General features: G+C 42.9%; 1 protein-coding gene across 2 annotated transcripts in view; it reads left to right on the top strand.

The window, feature by feature from the left end:
- Positions 1-26,505, top strand: part of PKHD1 (PKHD1 ciliary IPT domain containing fibrocystin/polyductin) — a 975,887-nt gene that overhangs the window by 159,639 nt on the left and 789,743 nt on the right. Inside the window, exons 23-30 of one of the 2 annotated variants that reach the window (XM_077489018.1) lie at positions 495-649; positions 2,686-2,870; positions 7,612-7,734; positions 10,989-11,094; positions 14,265-14,543; positions 17,644-17,768; positions 24,432-24,567; positions 25,213-25,405. In XM_077489018.1, the coding sequence (XP_077345144.1) occupies positions 495-649; positions 2,686-2,870; positions 7,612-7,734; positions 10,989-11,094; positions 14,265-14,543; positions 17,644-17,768; positions 24,432-24,567; positions 25,213-25,405 (1,302 nt within the window). The remainder of the gene's footprint in view (positions 1-494; positions 650-2,685; positions 2,871-7,611; positions 7,735-10,988; positions 11,095-14,264; positions 14,544-17,643; positions 17,769-24,431; positions 24,568-25,212; positions 25,406-26,505) is intronic. The other variant, XM_077489019.1, reaches the window with a different exon arrangement.

Genomic DNA, 26,505 nt, shown 5'->3' with positions numbered 1-26,505 from the left:
GCAGCTCTGCATAGAAACAAATCAGCTTCACGTTTTTTTGTCAAAGCTAAATTCAACAGGCTGAAGTTTGAAGCTGATTGACTACCATACGCAGCTGCACCAGATTTTGCACTCTCTGGTTTTAGTAAATCAATCCCATAGTGTGCGCATGTTGGAGGAAGAGAAGTACCAAACACAGTCATGGGTAGGGGAGAAGTTGCACAAAGTAGCTGGCCTAGGGGAAAAAAAAAATAGGTCTGGCCCTGGTGCTGCAACTAATTTGCAGCAATCAGATTGCTTCTTTCACTGCTGTGAAAAATAAACTAGTATGGAAAGCAGAAACTATATAAGAAATAATTGCAAGCCTAGTAATCGCAATGACAAAGATACATTGACTAAATAAGAAACATTCAAAGAGTAGGAAGGTAGAGGAAAAAAAAAGAAAACGTAAAAGAAAGGTTATGGCCATTAAGACAATCTTCATTTTGACTTCTTTTGCTCTTCTTTAAATATAGTGGAGCTGCCACTGAAGATAAAGAAACAGATCAGCTCAGGCAGACACTGAGTCAAGAAAATGAAGTGATTTCATTGGTGGTTACAAGACTTCAGGCAGCAAGCCCACCAATTGGAGGAACTTTTTCCATTAGCTTATCCAACACGATCATACCAGGTAGGTGAAGATACAATATTCTAAATGCTAAAATAATTGTAATGATACTACAGTGAAGGTAGTAGAGTGTTGTGCCTGGTTATATTTTGATATTGCAGAAAGTTTGGATTTTAAGTGATACCCTTTATTGGCTAACTTGATTTGTTAAAGCTGCAAGCTTTTGGGATAACTTAGATGCCTTTGTATAAAGTGTATAAAGCCTGATGAAGGGATCTGAGTTATTCCATAAGCTTGCAGTGACAACATCACATGACTCTTGTATTTAGACTATATTTACTTAGCCTGGAGTTAAAGGAGCTGTAAAGGTATTTATTTATTTTTTAAATAACAAACATGTTATACTTACCTCCACTGTGCAGCTCGGTTTTCACAGAGTGGCCCCAAACCTGCTCTTTTGGGGTCCCTCGTGGCTGTCTCTGCTCCCTCCCCGCAAGGACGTCTCACGTTCATGCGAGCTCGCTCGCATGGTGAGAAGTGCTTGCGGGCGCGCTCCCATGATACAGCCAGCGGCCATAGCCGCTCACTGTATCACTCGGCCCTGCCCCCGGCGTGCCGTGTCATTGGATGTGATTGACAGCAGTGCAAGCCAATGGCTGTGCTGCTCTCAATCCATCCACTGTAACCAATCAGCAGCCAGGCAGATCGGCGAAGAGGAAGTCGGGTACGAGCATGGGACTTTCGAGGGGTCAGGTAAGTAAAACGAGGGGGGGGGGCTGGCGGCATTGTCTGCTGTTTTTTCACATTAATGCATAGAATGCATTATGCTGAAAAAATGTTTACCTTTACAACTCCTTTAAGTAAGTGTTAACATTTTTACCCTTTTAAAGGAAATTGGTGAATTTGATGTACATTATTCAACAGACAGAATTCCACAGGGAGGCAATGACCAGTCTTTATTACAGGAAGCTCCCTGCACAGGGGTTAATTTACTAAAGGCAAATAGGCTGTTTCCTTTGCAAGGGAAGTTGCATTTTTCAAAAAAATATTCACTCAAGGTACAAAAAAAAAAACGCATCTTTGCTTGTACATGATTGGATGATGGAAGTCGGCAGAGCTTCACCTCATTCACTAAGCTGTGGGGAAAATTCTCTTGCAAAGTGAACAGTCTATTTAGTAAATCAACCTCAAAGTTTCACGCTGGAGGATTGCACAGATCTGGAAGAAATACACAAGGCAAGTAAGGTTGAACATAGATGCCTTGCTTTTTTTTCATCAGTCTAAATGGATTCCTCTATCCACACATGTAAGGTGGATGGAGGAATTCTAATCACTATTCCGTTGTATTTTGACAACGGGACTTCTCCGCTGTATTAAAAAAAAAACTGTTCAGCAACTACAGCTAATTGGCTGCTGCCGCTGATTGTCAAATGTTTTCCAGCAGTCCCCTTCTACAGAAGTTGATCGTTAGGTTGTATTTGGTTACGTGGGAAAGGCCATAAATGGATGGAAATTTGGTCAATCCCTGCTGAACTGGCCTATGGACAGCTTTAGAATACACATGACTCTTTAGACAATATTTGCCTATCCTAAAGTAAAACTTTAACCCCCAGATCTTTTAACATGATGAAACATCACTATTGCACTGCAGGCAATATCACATTGGAACAGGGAGACAGAATATGTGATAGATTTACTATATGGCTTCATCTTCATTCATGAAATTGCTCCCTCTGCTGCTCGAATGTAGCATTACGGCAAAATACAACCTGACCCTGGCCACTTCTTAATTATGCGCATGTTAGAAGTAAAATTCTGTCTCATCTTCAGTGTTAAACCTGCCTTCTCCGCGGGATTGCAGGCTCGGGGTCTGAAATACAAAACAAACTGTTGCATATACTTTGCTAAATGAAAGGCAGCCAGATTTATCTAATTTTATTTATTTATTCTTTTTGTTGAGTTGAACAATACATTTCCCTCTGAAGAGTTACAAAGGGGAATGCTGTTATTTGCTTGGCAGCCCCTTGTACTGTCACAGAGTTTGAATTGATGATAAGATCATTCACCCCAATAACTAAACCTGTATTTTGCTTTTAAAGGAATACCAGTACACATCTCCCCGCTACACCTACGGGAAATACTCATTAGTAATGTCAATGATGTCACAGTTCAATATATCAATGCCACAGACTTCACTGTGACCAGGGATGTGAATTCTTGCCATCACATTGTTTGGACCTTGTATTGGACTAATATGACCGGAGACTTACCTAATTTCATCCAGGTATGTTTTTGATATTTTCATTTTGCTTTATTCTCAGCTATGCTTACCTGATTTATTGGTGCACTTTGGGCTCAATGTAAAATTGAATCTTGAGTTGTGTACATGGAACACAGCCTTGCTGTTCAGGGCTTCAGATTTTACTCCTGATACTGCAGTAGTAGTAGTATTACCCCTCTGCCAGTGATCTGGGAACCCCTGCTTGTAATGCATTAAAGGAAATCCCAAACACACCCACTAGAGTTCCTCTATTGTTAGAAAGACTGGAATTAAAATTAAAACCCAACTCCAGTCAAAATGGGTTAGAGTGTGGGAAGGAACTAGAGCAGCCTTTCCCAACCTTTTCAACATAAAGAAACCCTTGAAATAACTTTCTGGTCTTAGGGACCCACTGCTAAAAATGCCTATCTCTGCAACTCATAATACATTAGTGCGATGGTGAGTAGGAGAAATACTCCATACACTTGTGGTCATTGGGAAGAATTATTCCATTACAGATAACTAAATAGATCAATGGTGTCGTGGGAACTTATCCTGGAGGCACAAATACTGAATGCTCAAGGAACCCCTAGGAACCTCTGGAGGAACCTTGGATTCCATAAACACCTTGCTGAGAAATCCAGAATTAGAATCTTTTGATAAGGTTTTTATTTTTACCAAAACAGGAATTTATGGAAAATCTCCCCAAATGGGGCATCAGAAATACATAAATACCTCTTGGCACTCTACTGAAAACTAAACTAGACTAAAGTTAGGCTTTAATGTGTTTGTTGAGGAAAATAGTAGGGAGAGAGGAAGTCACACAGCACAGACTTCTATAGGTATATTCCTATTAATCATGTTAGGTGCTTTCTGAATTCTTGCTGCAAGAAATAACAATCAGGCAAGCAATAGAGCTAGTTTTTGAGCTTACTTTTTTTTTTTACCACCAGTGTGTTTCTGGGTTGTGGCAAGAGACCCACACAATTTAGGAATAATTTGCAAATCTCATGCTGATACAGATTGATTGGAATTAAAGTCTACCTCCTGGAATTAGAAAATCCACCCTTGCAATGCAAGCCCCCCCCCCCCCCCCCCCCCATCAGACACATCAAAAACAAACAATAATTTCCAGCTTACTTACCAGCTGGCCTGCAACAAAACTAAAATCTGATGCAGCTGCGCATGGTAGCCAATCTGCTTCTGACTTCAGCTTGTTAAATTAAAACAATTCTAAAGGCTTTTAGAAATAACAAACATGTCATACTCACCTGCTCTGTGCATTGGTTTTGCACTGAGCAGCCAGGACCCTCCTCCTCTTGAGTCCCTTGCTGGTGCTCTTGGCCCCTCCCTCCCGCCGAGTGCCCCCAGAGAAAGCAGCTTGCAATGGGTACACTCAAGCAGGCTCATTCCTGAGCCGTGGCTCTTTATGTCCATTCACAGCCCCGCCCCCTCTCTTTCCTCATTGGCTCACTGGCTGCGATTGACAGCAGTGGGAGCCAGTGTCTCCTGCTGCTGTCTCAGCCCATGAGGAGGGAGAATCCCTAGAGAGCTGAGGCTTTCGTGCACATCGCTGGATGCAGTTGGAGCTCAGGTATTGGGGGGCTGGGGAGGGAGGCTGGGGAGGGCTGGTGCACAGAGAATGTTTTTTACCTTCACGCATAGAATGCATGAAGGGAAAAAAATTTGAGCTGTTAGAACCACTGTAGCCTCCCTGGCGGTATGATTATGTCAGATTTTTGTGTCTCAAAGCGTTATAATTGTTTTGCATAGAAATTTGGCATTTTATATTGTAGGCCTGTAATTCCTAGCAATAACACACTTAAATCTGTCCAAACAATAGTCTAGTAGATATCCCGGGTATGATAAAGTTTGAAACACAAAATCATACATTATAATATAATTAACTATAAATATTTATAAAAAATAATAAAATAATAATAATAAAATGAATTTCCCCACGATTCACTATCGCTCAATTCTGCAAGTGTTCTAATTTGCTATCGCTGTTTTCTTTGCTGGTTTAAAACCACTTTTGACGTAAAGGGACACTTTTTAGTTGCTATGGACAATCTTGAGTCTCCAGGCAGAAAGAACAGAATATATAATTAAAAAAAACTGCATGCAGCATGGCATTGGACAAAGCACTAAGGACAAAATAGATGTGAAATGATTTCATACAGTAATGTAATCTGTAAGATTACAGTGTATTGTATGTGTTATGAATTTTCTTTTTTTTTGAATTTGCCACTGGGCTCCGCCCCGTGCGTCTTGATGCTTGCAGGGAACAGAGCCCGGGAACGTAGGACATCGGGCAGAGGATAGAGCCCACGGACACAGCGGGGGGCATCGCAGGATCCTGGGGAAAAGGTAAGTACATTGCACCAGGATCCTGAAATGCAATTCCGAGTGTGGCTCGGGGTTACCGCTAATGGTACTGAAATTTAACCCCAAGCCACACTCGGGAAACCCGCCAGGGAGGTTAAGCTTTGACAATAAAAGCTGGAAGCGGATTGGTTTCTATGCACAGTTGCATCAGATTTTGCACTCTCCAGTTCTAGCAAACCTACCCCTTTGTTGGTGCATACTTTGAGCATGAGACTGCTGCCAGTACAGCTAAAAAACAGCCAGTATGGGCTCTTGTCTATGGGTACCTTAAAGCAGAAATGTGTAAGTACAGCTGCTATACCAGTCACCCACTTCCTATTCCTCCTCATAAAATTGAATGTGCAGACTTGACCCTGTCTACACTGCTGTAGTTTGCACAGAGCCTGACATGCATGTAGATCAATGTTCTGATGTTCAGACCAGAGCTTGCCAAACATTAATATACAACCACACCAGGGCTTTTCAAAGTGCATCCACTGATCTATTATCCAGTCTGATGGGGGCATTTGATGTAAAGGGGCACTCTGAGGGCAACTAATATAAAGGGGCGCTCTGCTGGAGACAGTTGATGTAAGGAGGCACTTTGATAGGCCCAGTTGATATAAGGGGGCACTCTGATGATCACATCTGATGGAAAGAGGAACTTTGATGAGGACTCCTGATGCGAGGGTGGAACTCTAGCACAATTTCAGTTTAATCATCCTAATCAAATGACAGCCTAATACATACTAGCATCCACTGTTTTCTCCTGCACCTCATTTGCACTACTTGTCAGATTCTATTTCTGGGTCGTGACTCATGGTACAGAAGCATGCCAAGTGCACAGGAAATACTGGTTCCTTGCAGCCCGCGATCGACCGCGCCACAGAGCGAGTTTTTTTGGAGCAAATGAAGCGCCTCGTCTGCAATCTCGTGATTGCATAGACGTGGCGCTTCCAATATTGCACTGCGCCCCAACACAGTGCACAAAAGCACCTTTTTTTTTTCATTTTAAAAAAATTCTTAAAGGGACAAGTTTAAGTCCTTTTCAAAGGTTTTATTTTGCAGGGGTAACATCCAATAACACACTCTCATATAGGAACAGAGGGCAAGGGTGAAGAACTCAGGCACCTTGAACTGCAGATATAACAAAGTCTCTAGTACCGCCCAGAGAGTAGCCACTCGCAGCTGGGCACTTCACGGCTGAACAGATCTCTAGCCAGAGACCATGGCAATCAGCACATTGATTCGGAACTTCTCAAATCCTCTGAAGGTGTACAAGTTATAACTGGAAGTGAACAGGAACCTTTTTCTTCAGTTCTCAGCTGAACGTTCTCTGTCTCCTTGATAGTACTGGAAAAATGTGAATTCGTCCATGTCCTTCCTAACTCAGTAACCAGGCACTTCTCAGGATGCCACCTGTTGGCCCTCCTCCAAAGAGTCCTCCCCCGGCCACTTTTACGAGCTGTGGTGCCCCTCCAAGCCAAGAGCACACCCGGACACCTTGAATCCTCCCTCAGTTACTGCACCTCGGACCAGCCGGTTCCGAGACTCGGGAACAGACGGATCCCTACCCCAGACCAGGTGGGTCTATTGGGGGTAACCAACAGAAGCATGTTACGGGATGTCAAACAACCCGTAACCGGGACCCCTCGCGGGTCTACCTCGGTCCTGTAACCAGAACAGACGACACGGGTCTCACAAACTCCTCTCCTGAACACGTGACCTCCACATCTTAAGTACCCCTTCCCAGACTCCTCAGCGGGCCTGGCACACCCACTGATTGTTTCCGAGAAGGCTGATACCCAAAACATCCAACCAGGCCTGGTTCTGGCTTGTCATGTGCTCTTCACTGTACACATGACCAAGCAGAACATCTAACACAGCCCAGCCAAACTGATGTCAAGGTTAACCTACATAATTAACCCTCAGAACCCCTATTAGTCTGAGGCAAAAACTAAATTTACACATGAATGACATTTTGTCCAAAACGTCATCCGCTACATTTGCAAAGAATACCCAATCACGTTCAAGTAAAAAAAAAATGCATTTTTGCTTGCCTATGATTGGATGATGGAAGTCAGCAAAGCTTCTGCTCATTTACTAAGCTACTCTTGCAGAGTGCAACTGCACTTTACAAAGTGCCCATCTATTTGCCTTTAGCAAATCAAACCCTAAGTGCCTTACACACAACAATTAACATTATGGCCTTGCTGGGCATGGGAATGAGCACATTTTTGAAGAGTTGCCAGAATGCTGAGCAGAAGACAATAAATACAATGAACATCCCTTATACAATAACTTATTAATTGCGCAGTCATGTCCTGTATTTTTTTGGCTTTGTGCTATATTATTTTAACATAAATATATTGGTATGTTGTTTCTTTTGTTGACACAGGTTACAGCAGACAATCTAACAGGACTGAACGCCACAGTTATAACACGGGTGGTTTTTGATGGAGGAGTGTTTATATGGCCAATATTCAGTGATATGTTAGCATCTGCAAACTCCCTTCCTCAGGTAAATGGTTCCTATGCTAAGCCATAGTTGAGTCAACATTGCTAGATATATTTAACCACTTGCTTACTGGGCACTTAAACCCCCCTCAGTCCCAGACCAATTTTCAGCTTTCAGCGCTGATGCACTTTGAATGACAATTGCGCGGTCATACAACACTGTACCCAAATGACATTTTTATCATTTTTTTCCCACAAATAGAGCTTTCTTTTGGTGGTATTTAATTACAGCTCGGAGTTTTATTTTTTGCTAAACAAACAAAAAAAGATGCAAAATAAAATAAAAATAAAAAATCATGTTTAATAGTTTGTTATAAAATTTTGCAAACAGGTCATTTTTCTCCTTCATTGAAGTGCGCGGATGAGGCGCACTGATAGGCTGCACTGGTGGGCACTGATAGGCATAGTTAAGGTGGCACTAATTGGCACAGATAAGGTGGCACCGATAGGCACAGATAAGGCAGTACTGATGGGCACAGATAAGGTGGCACTGATGGGCAAAGATGGGCACAGATAAGATGGCACGGATGGGTGGCGCGGATGGGTGGCACGGATGGGTGGCACTAAGGGGCACTGATAGGTACCAGTGATAGATGGGACTGATGGTCACTGATAGGTGGCACTGATAGGTGGCTCTGATAGGTGGCACTGATGGGCGGCACTGATGGGTACTGGTAGATGACACTGATGGGCACGGATATGTGGCACTGGGGTGCAGCACCGTTGTTGAGACAGATTGTGGGTGGCACTGTGGGCACTGCTGGGTGGCACTGTGTGCACTGCTGGGTGGCACTTACGGGGGGCACTAATTTATTCCTGAGGGGGGGCAGGTGGGCACTGGTAAGCTGCCGTGATCGGGACTGATGTCCCGATCACGGCCGCCGGTGATCGGCTCTTTTTTTTTCTCCTCGCACTGTCAGCGCGAGGAGGAATAATAGCTGATTACCGGCTCCGTTGTATCACATGATCAGCTGTCATTGGCTGACAGCTGATCACGTGGTAAGGGGTCGGGATCGACCCCTTGCTCAGATCGGTGATCAGGCGAGTCTCATAGACTCACCGATCACAGAGCGCGCGCCCCTCAGGGGGCACGCAGTCCGCTCGTGCACGGCACGACGTCAATAGACGTAGTCCCGGCAAAGGAGGTCCGCGCTGTAGCCGTCATTCGGCTATAGCGCGGGTCTCAAGTGGTTAAATGTAGCACCCTATAGTGTGCTAGATAGAGGGGATCGATTACTAAAGGCAAAAAAAACTGTGCAGCTTTTAGAGTGCAGTTGCTCCAGAGCTTAGTAAATGAGATAAGGCTTCACTTTGCAAAGAATACCCAATCACGTGCAAGGAAAATAAAAAAATAGCATTTTTGCTTGCACATGATTGGCTAATGGATGTAAGCAGAGCTTCTGCTTATTTACTGAGCTCTGGGGCAACTGTTCTTGCAGAGTTCAACAACACTTTGCAAATTCCACAGTCTATTTGCATTAAGTAAATAAACCCCAATGTGTACATAGTTGTTATGCCCTGTACACACGGTCGGACTTTCTGACGGAAAATGTGCGATTGGATCTTGTTGTCGGAAAATCGGATGGTGTGTGGGCTCCATCTGACTTTTTCCATCGGAATTTCTGACACGCAAAGTTTGAGAGCAGGATCTAAAATTTTCCGACAACTAAATCCAATTGTTTAAATTCCTATCACATGTAAACAATTCTGACGGACAAAGTGCCACGCATGCTCAGAATAAATTGCGAGACAAAAGCTATTGGCTACTGGCCCGTTTATAGTTCTGTTGTACGTGTTCTACGTCACCGCGCTCTGAACGATTGGATTTTCCGACAACTTTGTGCGACCGTGTGTATGCAAGACAAGTTTGGGCAAAAATTTTGTTGTCGGAATGTCCGACCGTGTGTACAGGGCATTGGAGTAGGTAAATTTGCCTGGCTGAGAGCCAGGTCTGGGTTAAATCTGGGTCAGCACCTCTGGTAACTCTCCCTGCTCTCTGGAGCCTTGGAGAAGCCCCTAGAAGCTGAGGGTGGAGTTTAGGAGGAGCTGCCTGGAGTATTGACAAGGGCCCCAGCCAATCCCCAGCAGAGTGGACTGGCGGGGCTCTTAAATACTCATGAGTCATGCCAGCACGGGCAGTTGGGTAGAAGATGAAGATGGAGTGCCATGGAGGCTGTCAATGTCCATTGAGGGTGCCCCCCAATCTGGGGGGGGGGGGGTGACCTCAGGCCTGGGGCTCGGGTGCTGGAGGGACCCTCTACAGCACACAGAGGAATCCTTGCCTGGATGCACGGGTGCAGGTGTTAGGACAGCAGGAAAGAGAGGCAGCATGTCCGGAAGATCTCCTTAGAGTCAGTATGGGAGAACTGATGAGTGTCAGTCTGGAGGACTGGGAGCGTCAGTCAGGAGGACTGTGGTGAAGTAGCCAGGAGGGCTAGTGAAAGAGGCTGCTGCAGCCAGGAGGGCTGGCATGGCCTAAAGATGTGGTGCTGGGACCAGTGACCACAGGTGGAAGTACAGTAAATGTGTTAGTGGTGTCACCCTTCATCCTACAAGTATAGGGGCTGGGAATCTCGGAGGAAGGAAAGGAGCTGCATATAGGGCTGTGTATACTAGGTTGTCCCTGAAGATGTTTCAAAGTCAAGTGGGATCCTATGTGGTGTGCGCTACATAAAGAACAGGTAGACCTTGGCAAACAAAAGTTTAAGAAAGGATTTCCGAACAGTTATGTATCTTTAAAAATGTGTTTTAAATGTTTTCATGCTTGGTCTGTTATATATTTGACATTGTATTGGAGCTCAACTTTCAGCTTAAATCAGTTCATTTTCTGAAGAAAATAGCCACAACCTTAGTAGAAATGCCTGCCCCCTGCCATCATGCTACAGAGAGGGTCTCTTTCTCTCTGTGAGGAAGCAGTGGTCTCTCTGCAGAGGTCTGGCACACCTCCTGTGGAGTCAAACCTAAAATGCTCCAATCAACAGGAGAGATGACTTTTGCTGAGTGGTGAGCTCTGACTCTGACTGTTCAGAGTGCATGTCAGACCTCTGTATAGAGACCACTGCTTCTTAACTGAGTGGAAGGGTCCTTCTCTAAAACATGCAGGCATGGGACAGGCTTTCTGCTAAGGTTATGGCTGCTTTCTAAAGACAACAGGCTGTAAAATTTGCACACATGTTGTTTTGAAGCACCAGGAATGTGTTTAAACTGAGTGTTTAGTAGTAGTAATAAAGGTAATGTGACATTATTCTTCCTTTGCAGGTCACTGTCCATGTGAATGACATCCCAGCCAGATGTTCGGGTTCTTGTACCTTCCAGCCTCTTTTGAGTGTAACCCCATTAGTGACAGATATTCAGTACTCTACAGGTATTTACACCATGTCTGATAACTCTGGTAGCCTTACAGTGCTGGAGACCCATATTTATTCACTACTAGGAAAGAGAGGCCACGGAGCAGCAGCCAAAGGCTGTAAGCGTAGGGACGGCATGACAGTTGCTTTGTATGCACTGTCGCCGTTTTTAGATACAATAATAGGTGGGCCACTTTAAGAAGCCGGGTAGGCAGAGTTAAGGGGCGGAGCCATTACGTTCGGCCGGGAAGCCGAGCGGAAGTTAGGTCACTTGGAGAGCGGAGGAGGAAGAGATTCCCACCCACCCTCCCCTGTTTGTTGGTAGGATTTTGTTTTTGAGGGGTGTGTTTGCAGGGTGTGCAGGTTGTTTGGGGGGTCAGTTTAGAAGGGTAAGTGGTGCAGGTGGTAATTAGGTTGTACCCATCCATGGGGATGGGGATGGTTGGTGATGTACTTCCTGGTTACAAGGGGGTAACCGGAGGAGAAAAGGGGTAGGTCACTGCATTAGTTTGGGTTTAGCCTCCGAGACAGGGGATGCCGTCTGGAGGTCAAGAGGTCAAATATATGGTGCAGTGACCAGTAGGGTCTTGGATATGCTAATGACCCATGTTCCAGTGTTAAAGGAAAAGTTTACAAGTTATTATTATTAAAAGTTATTTATTGAAAGTTTATATTTTATATTTTACATATTTTGGTTAATAAATCAAGGCCTTTGGCCCTTTACTCCAAACACAGTCTGGTCTGGTTTAATGGGGTGTGAAGGGGTTTGGAGGAAAGGGGGGAGTTGGGGGTATGTGGCAAAATGTGGGGGGGAAGTGTCAGACAATACAAATGTCATGCTGTCTGTATGGAGTATATAGTATATGATGTGGGTGTATTTGTGTATTCTTCCTGTGGTGCCTTCTATTTCCAATTCAAACATGTACTTATAAATGCATGTATCTGTCAATAGTCCCCTTCCCCACGCTAGACATTTTTTAAACAGAATATGTTTATATGGAAAAGGAACATTGCTGTGCAACTTGCCCAAGTAGACCTGGCCTTTCTTTCACAGTCTTCCCAGTTGGTCAGTGTGCCCAGTCTTCTACAATCCTCCCAGTTGGTCAGTGTGCCCAGTCTCTACAGTCTTCCCAGTTTGTCAGTGTGCCCAGTCTTCTACATTCTTTCCAGTTGGTCAGTGTTTTCGGCCTCTACAATCTTCCCAGTTAGCCAGTGTGCCCAGTCTTGTACAATCTTTCAAGTTGGTCAGTGTGCCCAGTCTTTACAATCTTCCCAATTGGTCAGTGTGCCCGGTCTTCTACAATCTTTCTAGTTGGTCATTGTACCCAATCTTCTACAATCCTCCCAGTTGGCCTGTGTGCCCAGTCTCTACAGTCTTCCCAGTTGGTGAGTGTGCCCAGTCTTCTACAATCTTCCTAGTTGGTCAGTGTGCCCAATCTTCGACCGTCCTCCCAGTTTGTCAGTGTGCCAAGTGGTCCCAGTCTCTACAATCTTCCCTGCTGGTTAGTATGCCCAGTTTCTATAATCTTCCTGGTTGGTCAGTGTGCCCAGTCTCTACAATTTTCCCAGTTGGTCAGTGTTCCCAGTCTCTATAATTTTCCCAGTTGGTCAGCTTGCCCAGTCTCTACAATCTTCCCAGTTGGTCAGTGTGCCCAATCTTCTACAATCCCCCCACTTGGTCAGTGTGCCCAGCCTCTACAGTCCTCTCAGTTGGTCAGTGTGCCCAGTCTTCTACAATATTCTCATTTGGTCATTGTGTCCAGTCTTCTACAATCTTTCGAGTTTGTCAGTGTGCCCCATTCTCTACAATCCTCCAAGATGATCAGGGTGCCCAGTCTTCTACATTCTTCCCAGTTGGTCATTGTTTTCGGTCTCTGCAATCTTCCCAGTTGGCCAGTGTGCCCAGTCTTCTACAATCTTTCAAGTTGGTCAGTGTGTCCAGTCTTCTACAATCTTCCCAGTTGGTCAGTGTGCCCAGTGTTTTGTTAATCTTCCTAGTTTGTCAGTATGCCCGATCTTCTACAGTCCCATTTTCAGATGGACAGGCTGACAAAGGGTTTTTTTTTGTTGATGTAAAGGAAGTATGGGCCTTGTGTGTTTATGTTCAATTTGGAAGTTTTGGTAAAAAAGGCCCAAATATTTTTCAGTATTGGAAAAGGGTAGTAGAAAAGTTAAATTACATTTTTGAAAGCAATATTTAATGTCATGTTAAAATATGTATGATGAGATGTCTGGAGGTCTCCCAGTGCAGCAGGTCTTTAAATTCTGTGTTTATGAATGATTTGTGAATCAGCAGTGACAATGCGGGCAGCCTACATTAGACATGAGCATGCCTCAAATTTTCATTTGGAGTCAGATACATTTATTAATTGAAGTATTTAGTTTTGGGTGCATTCGTTAATAGAACCAATTTTGTTGTTTTCGGAATTAATTTAGTATCTTAGGCATTTGTTTTGTTTTCCTTTCAATAGCTGGTATGTAAGGAGCTGGTGGCTGCCGCATCCTTAACAGCCATGACTCATCTGCTGTCAGCAGAATTCCCCGCTGACAGCAGAATGTAAACAAACAAGTCCCGGCGTTAAAAAATAAAGATAAAAAATCAGATAACTAATTAATGGCATAACAACTGGGGTTGTCCTCCGGTGAAAAATAAGTAGTGGATAGTGTCTATGTCTGTTTTACAGTTCACATCAATGGCAGTTGTCAGTTGCCACTCACCAGGCCCTACAATGCCAGTAAATGGTTGCATTTGAATGAATGAGAGAGACACTCTTGATAGCTTGATCCCATCATAAAAAAACTTGGGAGGCCCTCTGGCCAATTCTCACTGTGTTGTGTTTGATGCCTAGTTCAAATTCCAAACATTGGGAAGTTTCTAAGCTTTTCAAGAAAAGTGCTGGTCATTTTAAAGAATAGGAGGTGCTAGTCCTGCCCCCGTCCGATTGCTTTTCAGAAGAAACGAGAACGAGAGGGTACCAGTCTAGGGCTGCTGGGGAGGTTACATTTATGCATGCAAACTCTTTTAATCTTTTTTTTACATTCTTACACTAGCAAAGTTAAAAAAAAAAAAGTAATAATGATCATTAAGCGCTAGAGGAAACATTTGCATGAGAACTATTGGCTTAGTGAAATCCTGTGATCTAAAGGCCAACTTGTCTGTTATCTTGTCTTATTATTATCTGTGCAGATAGCAGATGTGATTATACCATCAATATTGCCGGATCAGGCTTTTCCAGAAGCCCAGCGGACATCCATGTATTAATCAATGAGACAGAGTGTGATATTATTGATGTGAATACATCAAGTATAGTGTGCTGCACCAAGTCATGTCTAGCAGTGGGGTCACACGTGGTCACAGTTCATGTGAAGCCGATGGGTTTTGCAGTAAATGGAAGTGGAGAGTCCCTCTTTATTTGCATTACACCCAAACTCTTCAGTGTCATTCCATCTGTTATTTCACAAATCGGTGAGTTGTCAGGGTGCAAATTAATGGTAGTAATATGTTGCTTTCCCTAAAAGCTGAACTCTGGCAAACTGATAAATACACAACTGTTTTACCTGCCACGGGATTTGTATGTTTGTCCAGCCAGTCCTGAGATATATTCAGCAGTGCCACATAACACAGCCAGGTCAATAATCTGACTTTCTCTACAGCTGTACTATAAAGATCGGTCACCTCCCTGCCCTAACCTGGCAGGGCCACGATTTTACTTATTTCCTGTTTTATTCTTTCAACCAAAATAAAATAAAATTTTCTGTGCTTGAAACAAACTCCACAAATCACAACCCCACTGTATCTGCTACATGCAACTCACATTCAAATATCACTATCTCAAACACTTTTGGATACTGATTACATAGGTATGCCAGCAGCCCTGTCTGTTCCTGTGCATCAAACAATCAGTAGTCTTTGAACCTCAGCTTGCCTGGCTCTTCCTCCAGCTGGTTGGCTTGGCTCCACCCCAAAAAGTTTTGTCATTTTGACATTCGATGGGTGGTAGTGCATGCCAAACATGATAGGGAGTATAATTTCTTCCATGAAGCAAAGCATTGCAGCCTTGGCATGGGTTCACCCCCACCTGCAGCCTTTTCAGCTATAAGGGCAGCAGTTTGGGGGTGGTAAAAACATGGCTTCCAACCTCAACCCTTAAATTTGTTACATGCACATGCAGGAGAGCATGGTTTTCCCAGAGTAGTGGATTCTCCCCCTCCCAGCCAGAGTGCTACTGTACAGTAGCTTAAAGGGTCGGTTATCAATACATATTCATGCATGAATTGCATTTAAAATGCATTATTTTAATACATGGCTTCAGTGATTTGTGTTTATATCTGCCTGGAGTTCAGCTTTAAAGAGAATATACCACTTATCCTGTTCATCAATCAGTTTGATGTAAGATCATTCATTTTGTAATATGCAATGTTTGATATCATGTAAAGGCATATTTTTCTTTGCGACTGAAGTAGGGTAAACCTGAGATCAAAGCTAGCTGTATTCAGAGGACATAACAAAACAGCTATATTATACATACTAAAAGAGCTGGAAGAACATGAGGAAGAAAGGAAAGGTCGACCTGTTCTTTTACTTGACTAGTGATCAGCAAATTTGTATTGAAATGTTTACAATAAATTCATTTTTATATGACTTTCTGTTTATTTTGATATATGGAGATTTTAAAATTACCTGTAAAAGTAAACTCTTAACTGCTGGGATTAAATCAAACACATGCATTGATTTTAGTGAATCAGTCGAGCCATAAATTTGCATTGAGGCAAAATTGTCAAAGTATAGCCTCATCAATGAGACATCAACTACTGTACTTCATTGGACCCTGCATTGCCACAGGTCCAGGGGCGGACTGACCATTGGGCCACTCAGGCACTGCCCGAGGGCCCCATGCCACTAGGGGGCCCCATCAGGGTTGCCAGCCTCAGTAAAACCAGGGACAGTATGTAAAAATAAGTATTTTTTTTTTTTACATCTGTCTCTGAAATGTCCCTTACCGACATCCTTTTGGTCTAAAAATCCTGAGATTATAGCTGCCCCACCTCTCCATTACCTTCTCAGCCAATAGAAACATGTCTGTGTATACTGTGTGGTTGTATACTGTGTGTGTGTGTGTTTGTGTCTACTGTGTGGTCCCATAATCTCTGATTGCCTGGGGGCCCCATAATCTCCTATTGCCTGGGGGCACCATGAGTTGTCAGTCCGCCCCTGAACAGGTCCTGCCCTTGTTGTGCCCGCTTCCTGATGAAGCGCTCAAGCTGGCGACCTCTTCTGCATGTCCCTCAGCTCAATCCTTATGGTCTTGTTTCTTCTGCTGCATTCTGCATAATTTAAGATACATTAAAGGCTATCTTGTAGTGGAGGCAGCAAGAATGCAGAATTGGGAACTCAAGCAAAGACTTCACACCTTGAAAGTCCCTGAAAGTTATATGAAGCAGATGGTGGTAACTTTTACTAGCCAACTTCTACCAAAAATAGAACTGTCCATTCTGCATGGATTGCCTCCTTAAAGGTAGACTCCAGACAGAGCCTTTTTGCTGACTTTAATCCTGGCATTCACTGTGCAGTGTTATCCTGTTGCAACTCCACCCCACCAGGACTTCTGTCATCCAGAATCCTTGCTTTCAAAATCCCTGGCAAGATTTACAAATTCCCTGTAAGAGCACTTACTTGTAGGATCACAGGCAGTGTCAATACTGCTCACAGAATACTTGCCAGGACTTTCAATATCCCTTCCAGTACCTCCAACGGCACTCAGAATCATTCTCATATTTACAGTGGTGCTTGTAGAATCCCTGTCGAGATTTCCAATATTTCCAATAGCGCTTGAAGTATCATCACCAGTATATTCCATCCCATGGTGCGCGCTAAATTCTTGCTAGGACTTCTAGTGCTCCCTGAATTGATGGTGAGCATGTCCTATGACCCAGAGGGGTATTTTGTCATCGGCCTTAAAGGGGCTGGTGCTGTGTCACTGTCTTGCCTTCTGCCTGACCATGACCTTTGCCTGTACCTGATCACTCTTTTGCCTAACATTTGGTGTACCGTCTCTACAGTATAGCCTCCCTGTCCTCTTGGTAGAGCAACCCTGAGGGTCGAGATCTGGTATCAACATGCCACAAAACCCATCTCCACCAACAGGTGCCCTGATGAGAACTGGCTGGTGCTTAGATTCTTCACCTCGGTGAGCAAGGGACCTGCACCTGCGAGGGAGCGTCATAACAGCTCCACTGTCTTCTCAATAACTATAGTTTCTGGTATCTTCATTTTCTTGGTGAACTCTTAATGCAGACTGTTCCTTGTTCCCAACTAAGCCTCCTGAAGTTCCTTAAAGAGCAAGAATAAATTGCATAAGATTGAGTAGCTTCTGCCCTGCCAGAGGCACTGTGCAAAACTTTCTGAATACAGCTACAGTAGATCATGTCAAATTCAGTTTAAAGGTATATAGTTGACTTTCAGACTTGCTGATAATCTCTGGAAATCAATACACAAATTAATTGTGCTTATTGTCTAGAGTTGCTTTTTAATAGAACTAACCATGTGCTGTAATTTGTTCTTTCAGGAGGTCAGATAATGACTTTAATAGGTGTCCACTTTGGTGACGTTAGCATGGTAGAGTTTGGTTCTTATCCATGTTTACTATGGACATACAACTGTACAACAATCACATGTGTTACATCCTCCCAGGTATGTACTCTGGATGTCACACAAAGTATTTATTTAGAAAAAAAAAAAAAAGAAATGTACTGTATACATACACACACTGGCCTTTTGAGATACCGCTCATAACAAAATGTTAACAAAAATATTTTTTTATTTTCATACACAAATCATATAATGCTAATGCCATAAAAACTAAATTATAAACTGAATATATATTAACGTTTACATTTATGCTCATAATAATTTTGAATGAATTCAAATACCACCCTATTTATGATATACCTATATTTGTTATTAGTAATTTCCCCCTGTGAGCCCTCTAAACTCAGATGCATGGTGACTAAGCAGATCTATGCTGACAGCATACACTTTCACTTAAAGGGGTTGTAAACCTTCTGTGTTTTTAACCTCAATGCATTCTATGCATTGAGGTGAAAACCTCTTGCACTACAGCAGCCCCCAGCCCCCCCCCCCCCCATTTTACTTACATGAACCCTCTTTTTCTTGCGCCAGCTCTAGCCGGTGTCTCGTGTCCTGATTGGCTCGATTGATAGCAGCGCAGCCATTGGCTCCCACTGCTGTCAATCAAATCCAATGACGCGGGCACTGGGGGGGTGGGACCGAGTCATACATTCAGCAGCTATGGAGAACGCTTCTCCTGGGGGGCTATCTGATGTGGGGAGGAGCCCCAGGTTTGGGGCCACACTGTGCAAAATGAGCTGCACAGCACAGGTAAGTATGATATGTTTGTTATAAAAATAAAAAAAACGAACCCTTACAATCACTTTAATAACACCAGCATTGTAATACAAAAAGACAATAGTTCAATTTGACAATCCAATATAATCGTACTTGAAAAACCTCCTTGCGTGTTGTAAGTGCTGCCGGCCTGCTGGCCATCTCTTTCCAAAATTTTCTAGAATCCCTGTATGCTTTGCAGATTCTCCACAATTTCTAAGGACTACATATCCCATGGTACCTTGATGCTTGTAACTGTGACTTCTTTACTGACTCCATCTCCTACAATTCCTTCTCTCAGCACCTCTGTAGTTTAGAAGGCATTGGCTTTTTTGACTGTTGTTCACCTGCATTAATAAAACAGTGTTTTAGCCAGCTTTCATGACACCAGCCTTTCTCACTTATTGCATGGATTGCACATGGAGGTTTGCAGAGACTTCCCAGGCTGAGTGCTGTGTTCTTGATGCTGACCAGGCATTACATAGGAGGTAGTGGTTTGGATGCCCCTGTTTCAACCATGAACAAGGTGTCTGGCTTTGAAAATATTCACTGCTTGCTCTGCAGGCATCAGGTAGGTACAGGGATATGGGAGGGGGGACTGAGTAGGGACAGATTTGGGGTACATTGCATTGAACATGCTTACTCCATGTTATAGGGGGGTCAGCACCTCTATGTGTCAACCACGATCAACGTGTCTGGTCTTGAAAATAAGCAGTGCCCACTCTGCAGGCATCAGTTTGGTACAATGGGATATGGGGGTTAAGTAGTGCCAGATTTTGGGATCCATCACACTGGACATGCTTACTCCACGTCAAGTAGAGATCAGCACCTCTGTTATCAAGCAAAGTGCAGTCCACCATGAACAAGGTGTCTGGGTTTGAAAATAAGCATTGCTGATTCTTTATTTAAGTAAAGGGAATAGGGAGTCTACAAAGGGCCAGATTTTAGGGTCCATCACACTGAACATACTTACTCTATGTCAGCACCTCTATGTTATCAAGCAAAGTGTGGTTCACCATGAACGAAGCAACTGGTTTTGAAAATAAGCAGTTACTCCTCTGCCGGTATCAATTAGATACAGGGGAATATGGGCGCTATGTAGTGCCAGATTGTGGGGTCCATCACACTGGACATGCTTACTCCATATCAAGAGGAGGTCAGCACCTCTATATGTTGTCAAGCAAAGTGTGGTTCACCATAAACAAGGTGTTTGGCTTTGGAAATAATCACTGCTTACTCTGCAGGCATCAAGTAGGTACAGGGGGATAGGAGGGCTAAGTATGGCCAGACTGTGGGGTTCATCACCCTGAACTTGCTTACTCCATGTCAAGAGGAGATCAGTACCTCTATGTTATCAAGCAAATTGCGGCCCGCTATGAAAAAAGTGTCTGGCTTTTAAAATAAGCAGTTCCCCTCTGCAGGCATCATTTAGATATAGGGGAATAATGGGCTACATAGGGAAAGATTGTGGAGTCCATCACGCTGGACATGCTTACTCCATGTCAAAAGGAATTCAGCACCTCTATGTTATCAAGCAACGTGTGGTCTATTGTGAACAAATGGCCCAAACTGCCCACTCTGTAGGTATCAGATTGTAAAGGACAACGCATAATTATCTACCCCTGTAAAGGTTAAATTTGGGAAGTGGTTCATGGCGTTAAAAGAGATTTGAAAGAGAAAAACATAACCTGTGGCAAAACCCCTGTTAGGATCTGCATGGTGAAAACAGGGAGCTTGAGAGACTCAAAACAAACTCTGAGTCATGTGAAAATGTATTAATGTGGTCGGCCTGTTACCTTCAGAGTCAAAAAGATCCTGCTGGACTGTGTAAAGCACAAAAAGCAATTTGTTTGCAAAGCAAGCATGGACCGTGTGCTCTGGAGAATTTTTGCATTTCTTGTTGATTTTTTTTTCTCAAGCTGGTTTTTTCTGCCGCGTACACACGACCGTATTTTCCAGCAGAATAAACTCTAACGGTCTTTCTGAAGGAGTTCCGACAGAGTTCAGCTGAAATGGGCTTGCCTATACACAATCACAGATTTTGAATGTGGTGACGTACGACGGCACTAGAAAAAGGAAGTTCAATAGCCAGTAGCCAATAGCTGCCCTTGCGTTGTTTTTGGTCCATCTAAATAGCATACAGACGAACGTTTTTTCCGATAGAAATTGATTCCGTCGGAAAGATTTACAAAATGTTCTATTTCTAGGTCCGTCAGAATTTTTGAAAAAAAAAGTCAGATGAAGCCCACACATGATTGGACTTTTTCTGCCGTAAAGTCTGACCGCTTGTACACGGCATTAAGGTGTTTGTAGCTCCCTTTGATGGGATAACAGTGTTTGGTCTTTATATAGGGAAAGACTAATATTTTTAAAGTAGAGAATCTGATGTTCACCAAATGGTTGCAGCTGGTAATTCTCCCTGTTGCATGTGTTTTCTGACAAGGATTGCGTGAAAGTGTGGAAGGATGGTGTGGAATTGTGGAAAGGTTGTTTGGAAGTGTGGATGGGTTGTGTGGAATTGATTAGGAAGTTTTACAGCCACCTGAGTCACTTCCATGAGAAAGCTGACAGACAGCTTGGCAGCTGAAAGCACATTCCTGGAGTGTTTTTCTAAAGCCCACGCTAATGGCAAGACTCATTCACACCAATGGATTTTCCGAGGGGAAATGTGTGATGACAGGCTGTTAGCAGAAAATCCGACGTGTGTATGCTGCATCGGACAATTGACGGATTTTACGTGGACAAATGTTGGTATGCAGGTTTTAAAATTTTCCGCGGACAAATGTCTGTTGTTGTAATTTCCGAGCGTGTGTACACAAGTCCGTCCAAAGTACAAACACGCATGTTCGGAAGCAAGGACGAGCCAGAAGCGGTCGGTCTTGTAAACTAGCGTTCGTAATGGAGAAATAACATTCGTGACGTGGCAAATTATGGAATCTCGAAATGCAGCGCACATTCTCTTCTTCTTTAATGGGATAATAATGAAGATGCTTTGCTGGTGATAATGATGGAGTTATTGCAAACTCATTTTCAATGGGGTTTTTTTTTTCTTGTGATATCAAGAATAATATTATTATTATTTTTTTTTTATTATTATTTGGGCAAATTACCACAACACCATTATCCAGTAGTTTTTAAGATCAAAGATACAATTATGTTGGTGTCCCTTGTCAGTTTTACATTGTATTTTTTTAAATGTAACTGCCTACTCCCAAACTGTCATTCGAAGTAAAACACATGGCCAAGTACTATTCTCCATAATTTTTTTTATTGTGCATTAAGTGTGGAAGGATGGTGTGGAATTGTGGAAAGGTTGTTTGGAAGTGTGGATGGGTTGTGTGGAATTGATTAGGAAGTTTTACAGCCACCTGAGTCACTTCCATGAGAAAGCTGACAGACAGCTTGGCAGCTGAAAGCACATTCCTGGAGTGTTTTTCTAAAGCCCACGCTAATGGCAAGACTCATTCACACCAATGGATTTTCCGAGGGGAAATGTGTGATGACAGGCTGTTAGCAGAAAATCCGACGTGTGTATGCTGCATCGGACAATTGTCGGATTTTACGTGGACAAATGTTGGTATGCAGGTTTTAAAATTTTCCGTGGACAAATGTCTGTTGTTGGAATTTCCAAGCGTGTGTACACAAGTCCGTCCAAAGTACAAACATGCATGTTCGGAAGCAAGGATGAGCCATAAGTGGTTGTTCTTGTAAACTAGCATTCGTAATGGAGAATTAACATTCGTGACATGGCAAATTATGGAATCTCGAAATGCAGCGCACATTCTCTTCTTCTTTAATGGGATAATAATGAAGATGCTTTGCTGGTGATACTGATGGAGTTATTGCAAACTCATTTTCAATGGGGTTTTTTTTTTCTTGTGATATCAAGAATAATATTATTATTATTTTATTTTATTATTATTTGGGCAAATTACCACAACACCATTATCCAGTAGTTTTTAAGATCAAAGATACAACTATGTTGGTTCCCTTGTCAGTTTTACATTGTATTTTTTTAAATGTAACTGCCTACTCCCAAACTGTCATTCGAAGTAAAACACATGGCCAAGTACTATTCTCCACAATTTTTTTTATTGTGCATTAAAAAAAAGAAAACAAATAAAATTAGGCATGCTATCTGCCAACAGAAAAAGTGCATTCTATGCATCCAAAAATATAGAAAATATACCAAATCAAATCATTATTCAACCAAAAAAATAATGTCAAAGCAATAACTAATAATAAATAACACGTTATCTCCTCCGATTCCGCAACATGGCTAGTTGACGAACAGCCGTTCAGAAACGAACTGAAAAGCGTGAAATGAAAAGCGTGAATCAACACTCACCAAACTTCTACTGAAGGAGCCCAAAGGGTGGTGCTAAAGAGCTGAACAACAATGTAGTATGTCACTACGTTCGTATTTGTTGGCCAACATTTCCTTGCCATTTGTATGCAAGACAAGTTTGGGCCAACGCCCTTTGGACGAAAGTCCACGGTTTTGTTGGCCAACAATCCGCTCGTGTGTACAAGGCTTAACAATGGTGGCTGCAGAAGGGATAAATGAAATGTCAGTGATTTATTCACCACTAGTAAATGTTTGGCAAAAAGGCACATTCGCTAGCTTATGAATATGGCCTTCAGTGTACCAGGTCAATAGCAATCCATTCATTTAGGCTGAAACTGATGCAGCATCACTGTAAGTTCAGGAAAAGTTTTTAAGCTCATGTTGTGTTAGCTTCTTGTGACAGCTGCCATCTCTTGACAACCCTTGCCAATTCATATTGAACTTATAATGAAATGATGCATAAGTCAAGGTTAGTTAGAACAGCATGCCAAAGGGATCAGTACATCCAGTAATATAGACAGCTGACATAACATGCAAATCTCAGCTCTGCCTATAAAGTCAGGGTTGACTTTGCCCATTCTATCTAACAAGTTTCCCTATTGATGTGCTGGGTCATCTCTTTGACCAGTAGGTTCCTTAAACACGGCCGTGTCTGTTCAATGGGGATCTGTAAGCAGATTATTTTCTGAATCAGAGCTGAATGGGATGTAAATCATTTTTGTGACATCCATTTATATTATTTTTTTTCTCTGCATTTTGACACCAGATGGTGGTGGACCCATGATAGCTCTATGGGCTGCCACATGTAAATGACTTGTGGCCATTTACATGAGGCTACCTCTGATTCATAGTGCTTAGGTCCAGAAAAACAGAAAAGGATGCACTCTTTTTGCATTTTTTTTCCAGGCCTGGATGGACTCATGCATCCATTTATATTCACTTGTCCTGAGACCTGCGTGGAGCTTACAATCAGGCCTGCATGAATATCTGACAGATGGACCTGATCACAAAGCCAGTGTGAAAGGGGCCTAAGGAGGGCTGAGAGGAAAGCGGGCAGAGACTAATTCTGGATCTATTATTTTCATGGTGCCATTTTCTCTGAAGATAACCTCTGCCTATACCATGTTTCATCAAACCCTCAATTAGAAGTGCCCAAATTCATTACAGCTTTACATCCCATTAAGTGATACACAGTGGTGGCAGTTTAATCTGAAAAGGTTGCCCTACGTATTGAGTAAATTTATAGTATAACAAAGTAAGTGTGTGTAGAATTTTTCTTTTGAGTTTACTGTGTGCACAGTTTTGCCATAGCAATATTGGATTGATTTACTAAAGGTAAATAGACTCTGCAAGGGCTGTTGCTCCAGAGCTTAGTAAATGAGAATACCCAATCACGTTCAAGGAAAAAAAGAAAAAAAAAACAGCATATTTGCTTGCACATGATTGGATGTTGGAAGTTTCTACTCATTTACTAAGCTCTGGAGCAACTGCTCTTGCACAGTGCAACTGCACTTTGCAAAGTGCACAGTCTATTTTCCTTTAGTAAATCAACCTGGAGTGGAGGTGCCTTTTTATATACACTGGATTTGTCATTGTTACAGACTGATGATGTGCATGGGGGAAATATAAGGATTAAAACTGGCCAGCACTGGATCACCTTCCCTGAACAGATTCAATTTGACTCTTCGTTAAACCCTGCAATCACTTCCATCACTCCGAACGTGAGCAGCACAGCAGGTATGACAAAAATGAAGAAACATATTTACAATATACAAGGTATTTATAATGATCAATATGTTCACATCTATGTAAAGACAAAGAAGTGCATTAATTACGTTTTATCATTAGGTACTGTATGTAAAAGATCATGTTCCCTAAAATAATTTTAAATATGATACTATTGGACAATAAAGGAAAAATATGTGAGTAAAATTACCCATCTTTTTACTATATAAATAGCAATAGCTAACATAAATAGCTAACTGGCTGTCAAGCTGGTCACTACTTACAGTAGAGAGTCACTGATTTTTAAGAACCCTGAGCCAATGGCTTTTAATCCCACATTGTGAATGGCTGCATCTTCTTTGTCCAATCATCAGTAAACTGTCAGTGGAGTTATTGACCTAGCTGTGCTGCTTAACTGCACTAGATGTCAAGGAGCTGGCTGTGTTATCTATCAGGGGTGCCTAGATCATAAGACCAGCTTAACTTAATTATGAAAGTTTTGGGAGGTAAGACAGTCAACATATGCACTAAGTAATATAGCATGCTCATTTAGTAACATCTGATTGCCAGAAGGGCACACCAGTGTGATTTTACATCTGCCCTTTAAAGCTGTCCTGGCAAAAAGAACCAAACTTATCACTGCATTCTCTGTTTTAGGTGGTAAAGCCTTTATAGGCCTTTCAGACTTTGACAACAGCAATCGTTCTGAGATGCAGGTCAAAGTCAATGACGTTTCTTCACAAGTCCAAAGTGTGACCCCACAAGGAATACTGGTGATTCTTCCCCAGTTTCCATCTGGATTATACAATTTATCTGTTGTAATTAATGGGGTCCTGCTCAAAACTACCGGGTAAGCATAACATTCTGTGTTATTCATGTCATGTAGAGTCCTGAGAACAGCTATAACTTTTTATTATTATTATACACGATTTATATAGCGCAAACAGTTTATGCAGGGCTTTACAATGTAGAGGGGGGACAGAACAATTACAGTACAGTTCAATACAAAAGGGACAGGAGGGCCCTGCTCATAGAGCTTACATTCTAAAGGGAGGGGGTGGTACAAAAGGTAATAGCTGCAAGGGATGATTTTATGGGGGTGACTTGGGACAGTTCTTAGGTGGAGGCTTCCCTGAATAAGGACCAGTTCACACCAAATGCAGTTCCGTGCGCTTTTTTTCTACACTAAAAATGCATGTACAGTGTTTTCCCTGTATTCCAGTGGCTCTAGTTCACACCATGCAGTCAGTTTCTGGTCAGTTTCCGTTCAGTTTCTGGTGCAGAAAAAAACGAAACTGCATGGAACTGCATCTGGTGTGAACTGGCCCTAAATGACATTTCAGGGATCTCCTAAAGGTGGAAAGGGTAGCTGCTGATCAGACATACTGGGGCAGGGGGTTCCAGAGGATGGGAGAGGCTCTGGAGAAGTCCTGAGAGGAGGTAACAAGGGAGCTAGAGAGCAGGAGGACCTGGGATGAGCAGAGGGGACAGTTTGGGCGATATCTGCAGATGAGGTTGGTGATGTAGGTGGGGGCGATGTTGTTAATGGCCTTGTATGTTGCGGTTAGTATTTTGAATTTAATATAGTGGGGTAGGGGAAGCCAGTGAAGGGATTGGCAGAGAGGGGCAGCAGTCACGGATTGGTTAGTGAGGTGTATTAGTCTAGCAGCAGCATTCATAATAGACTAAAGGGGGATAGCCTGCGTAAGGGTAGACCATTAAGGAGAGAGTTGCAGTAGTCAAGGCGGGAAATAATCAAGGAGTGAATAAGTTGCTTTGAGGTGTCATTAGTCAGGAAGAGTCGGAGATGGTGCAGAGGTGAAGGCGGCAGAATTTAGTCAGTGATTGGATGTGGGGGCTGAAGGAGAGGTCAGTGTCAAGGATTACACCCAGCACCCTGGCATGTGTGGAGGGACCTATGGTTGTGCTGTTGATCTTAATGGTAATGTC

This window comes from Lithobates pipiens, unplaced genomic scaffold, assembly GCF_037356315.1.
Source record: "Lithobates pipiens isolate NorthernLeopardFrog02 unplaced genomic scaffold, aLitPip1_a1.2 Scaffold_18, whole genome shotgun sequence".
In the NCBI taxonomy this organism is placed as follows: Eukaryota; Metazoa; Chordata; class Amphibia; order Anura; family Ranidae; genus Lithobates; species Lithobates pipiens.
Note: the sequence above shows the minus strand (reverse complement) of the source record. Positions and strands in the feature narration are given on the sequence as shown.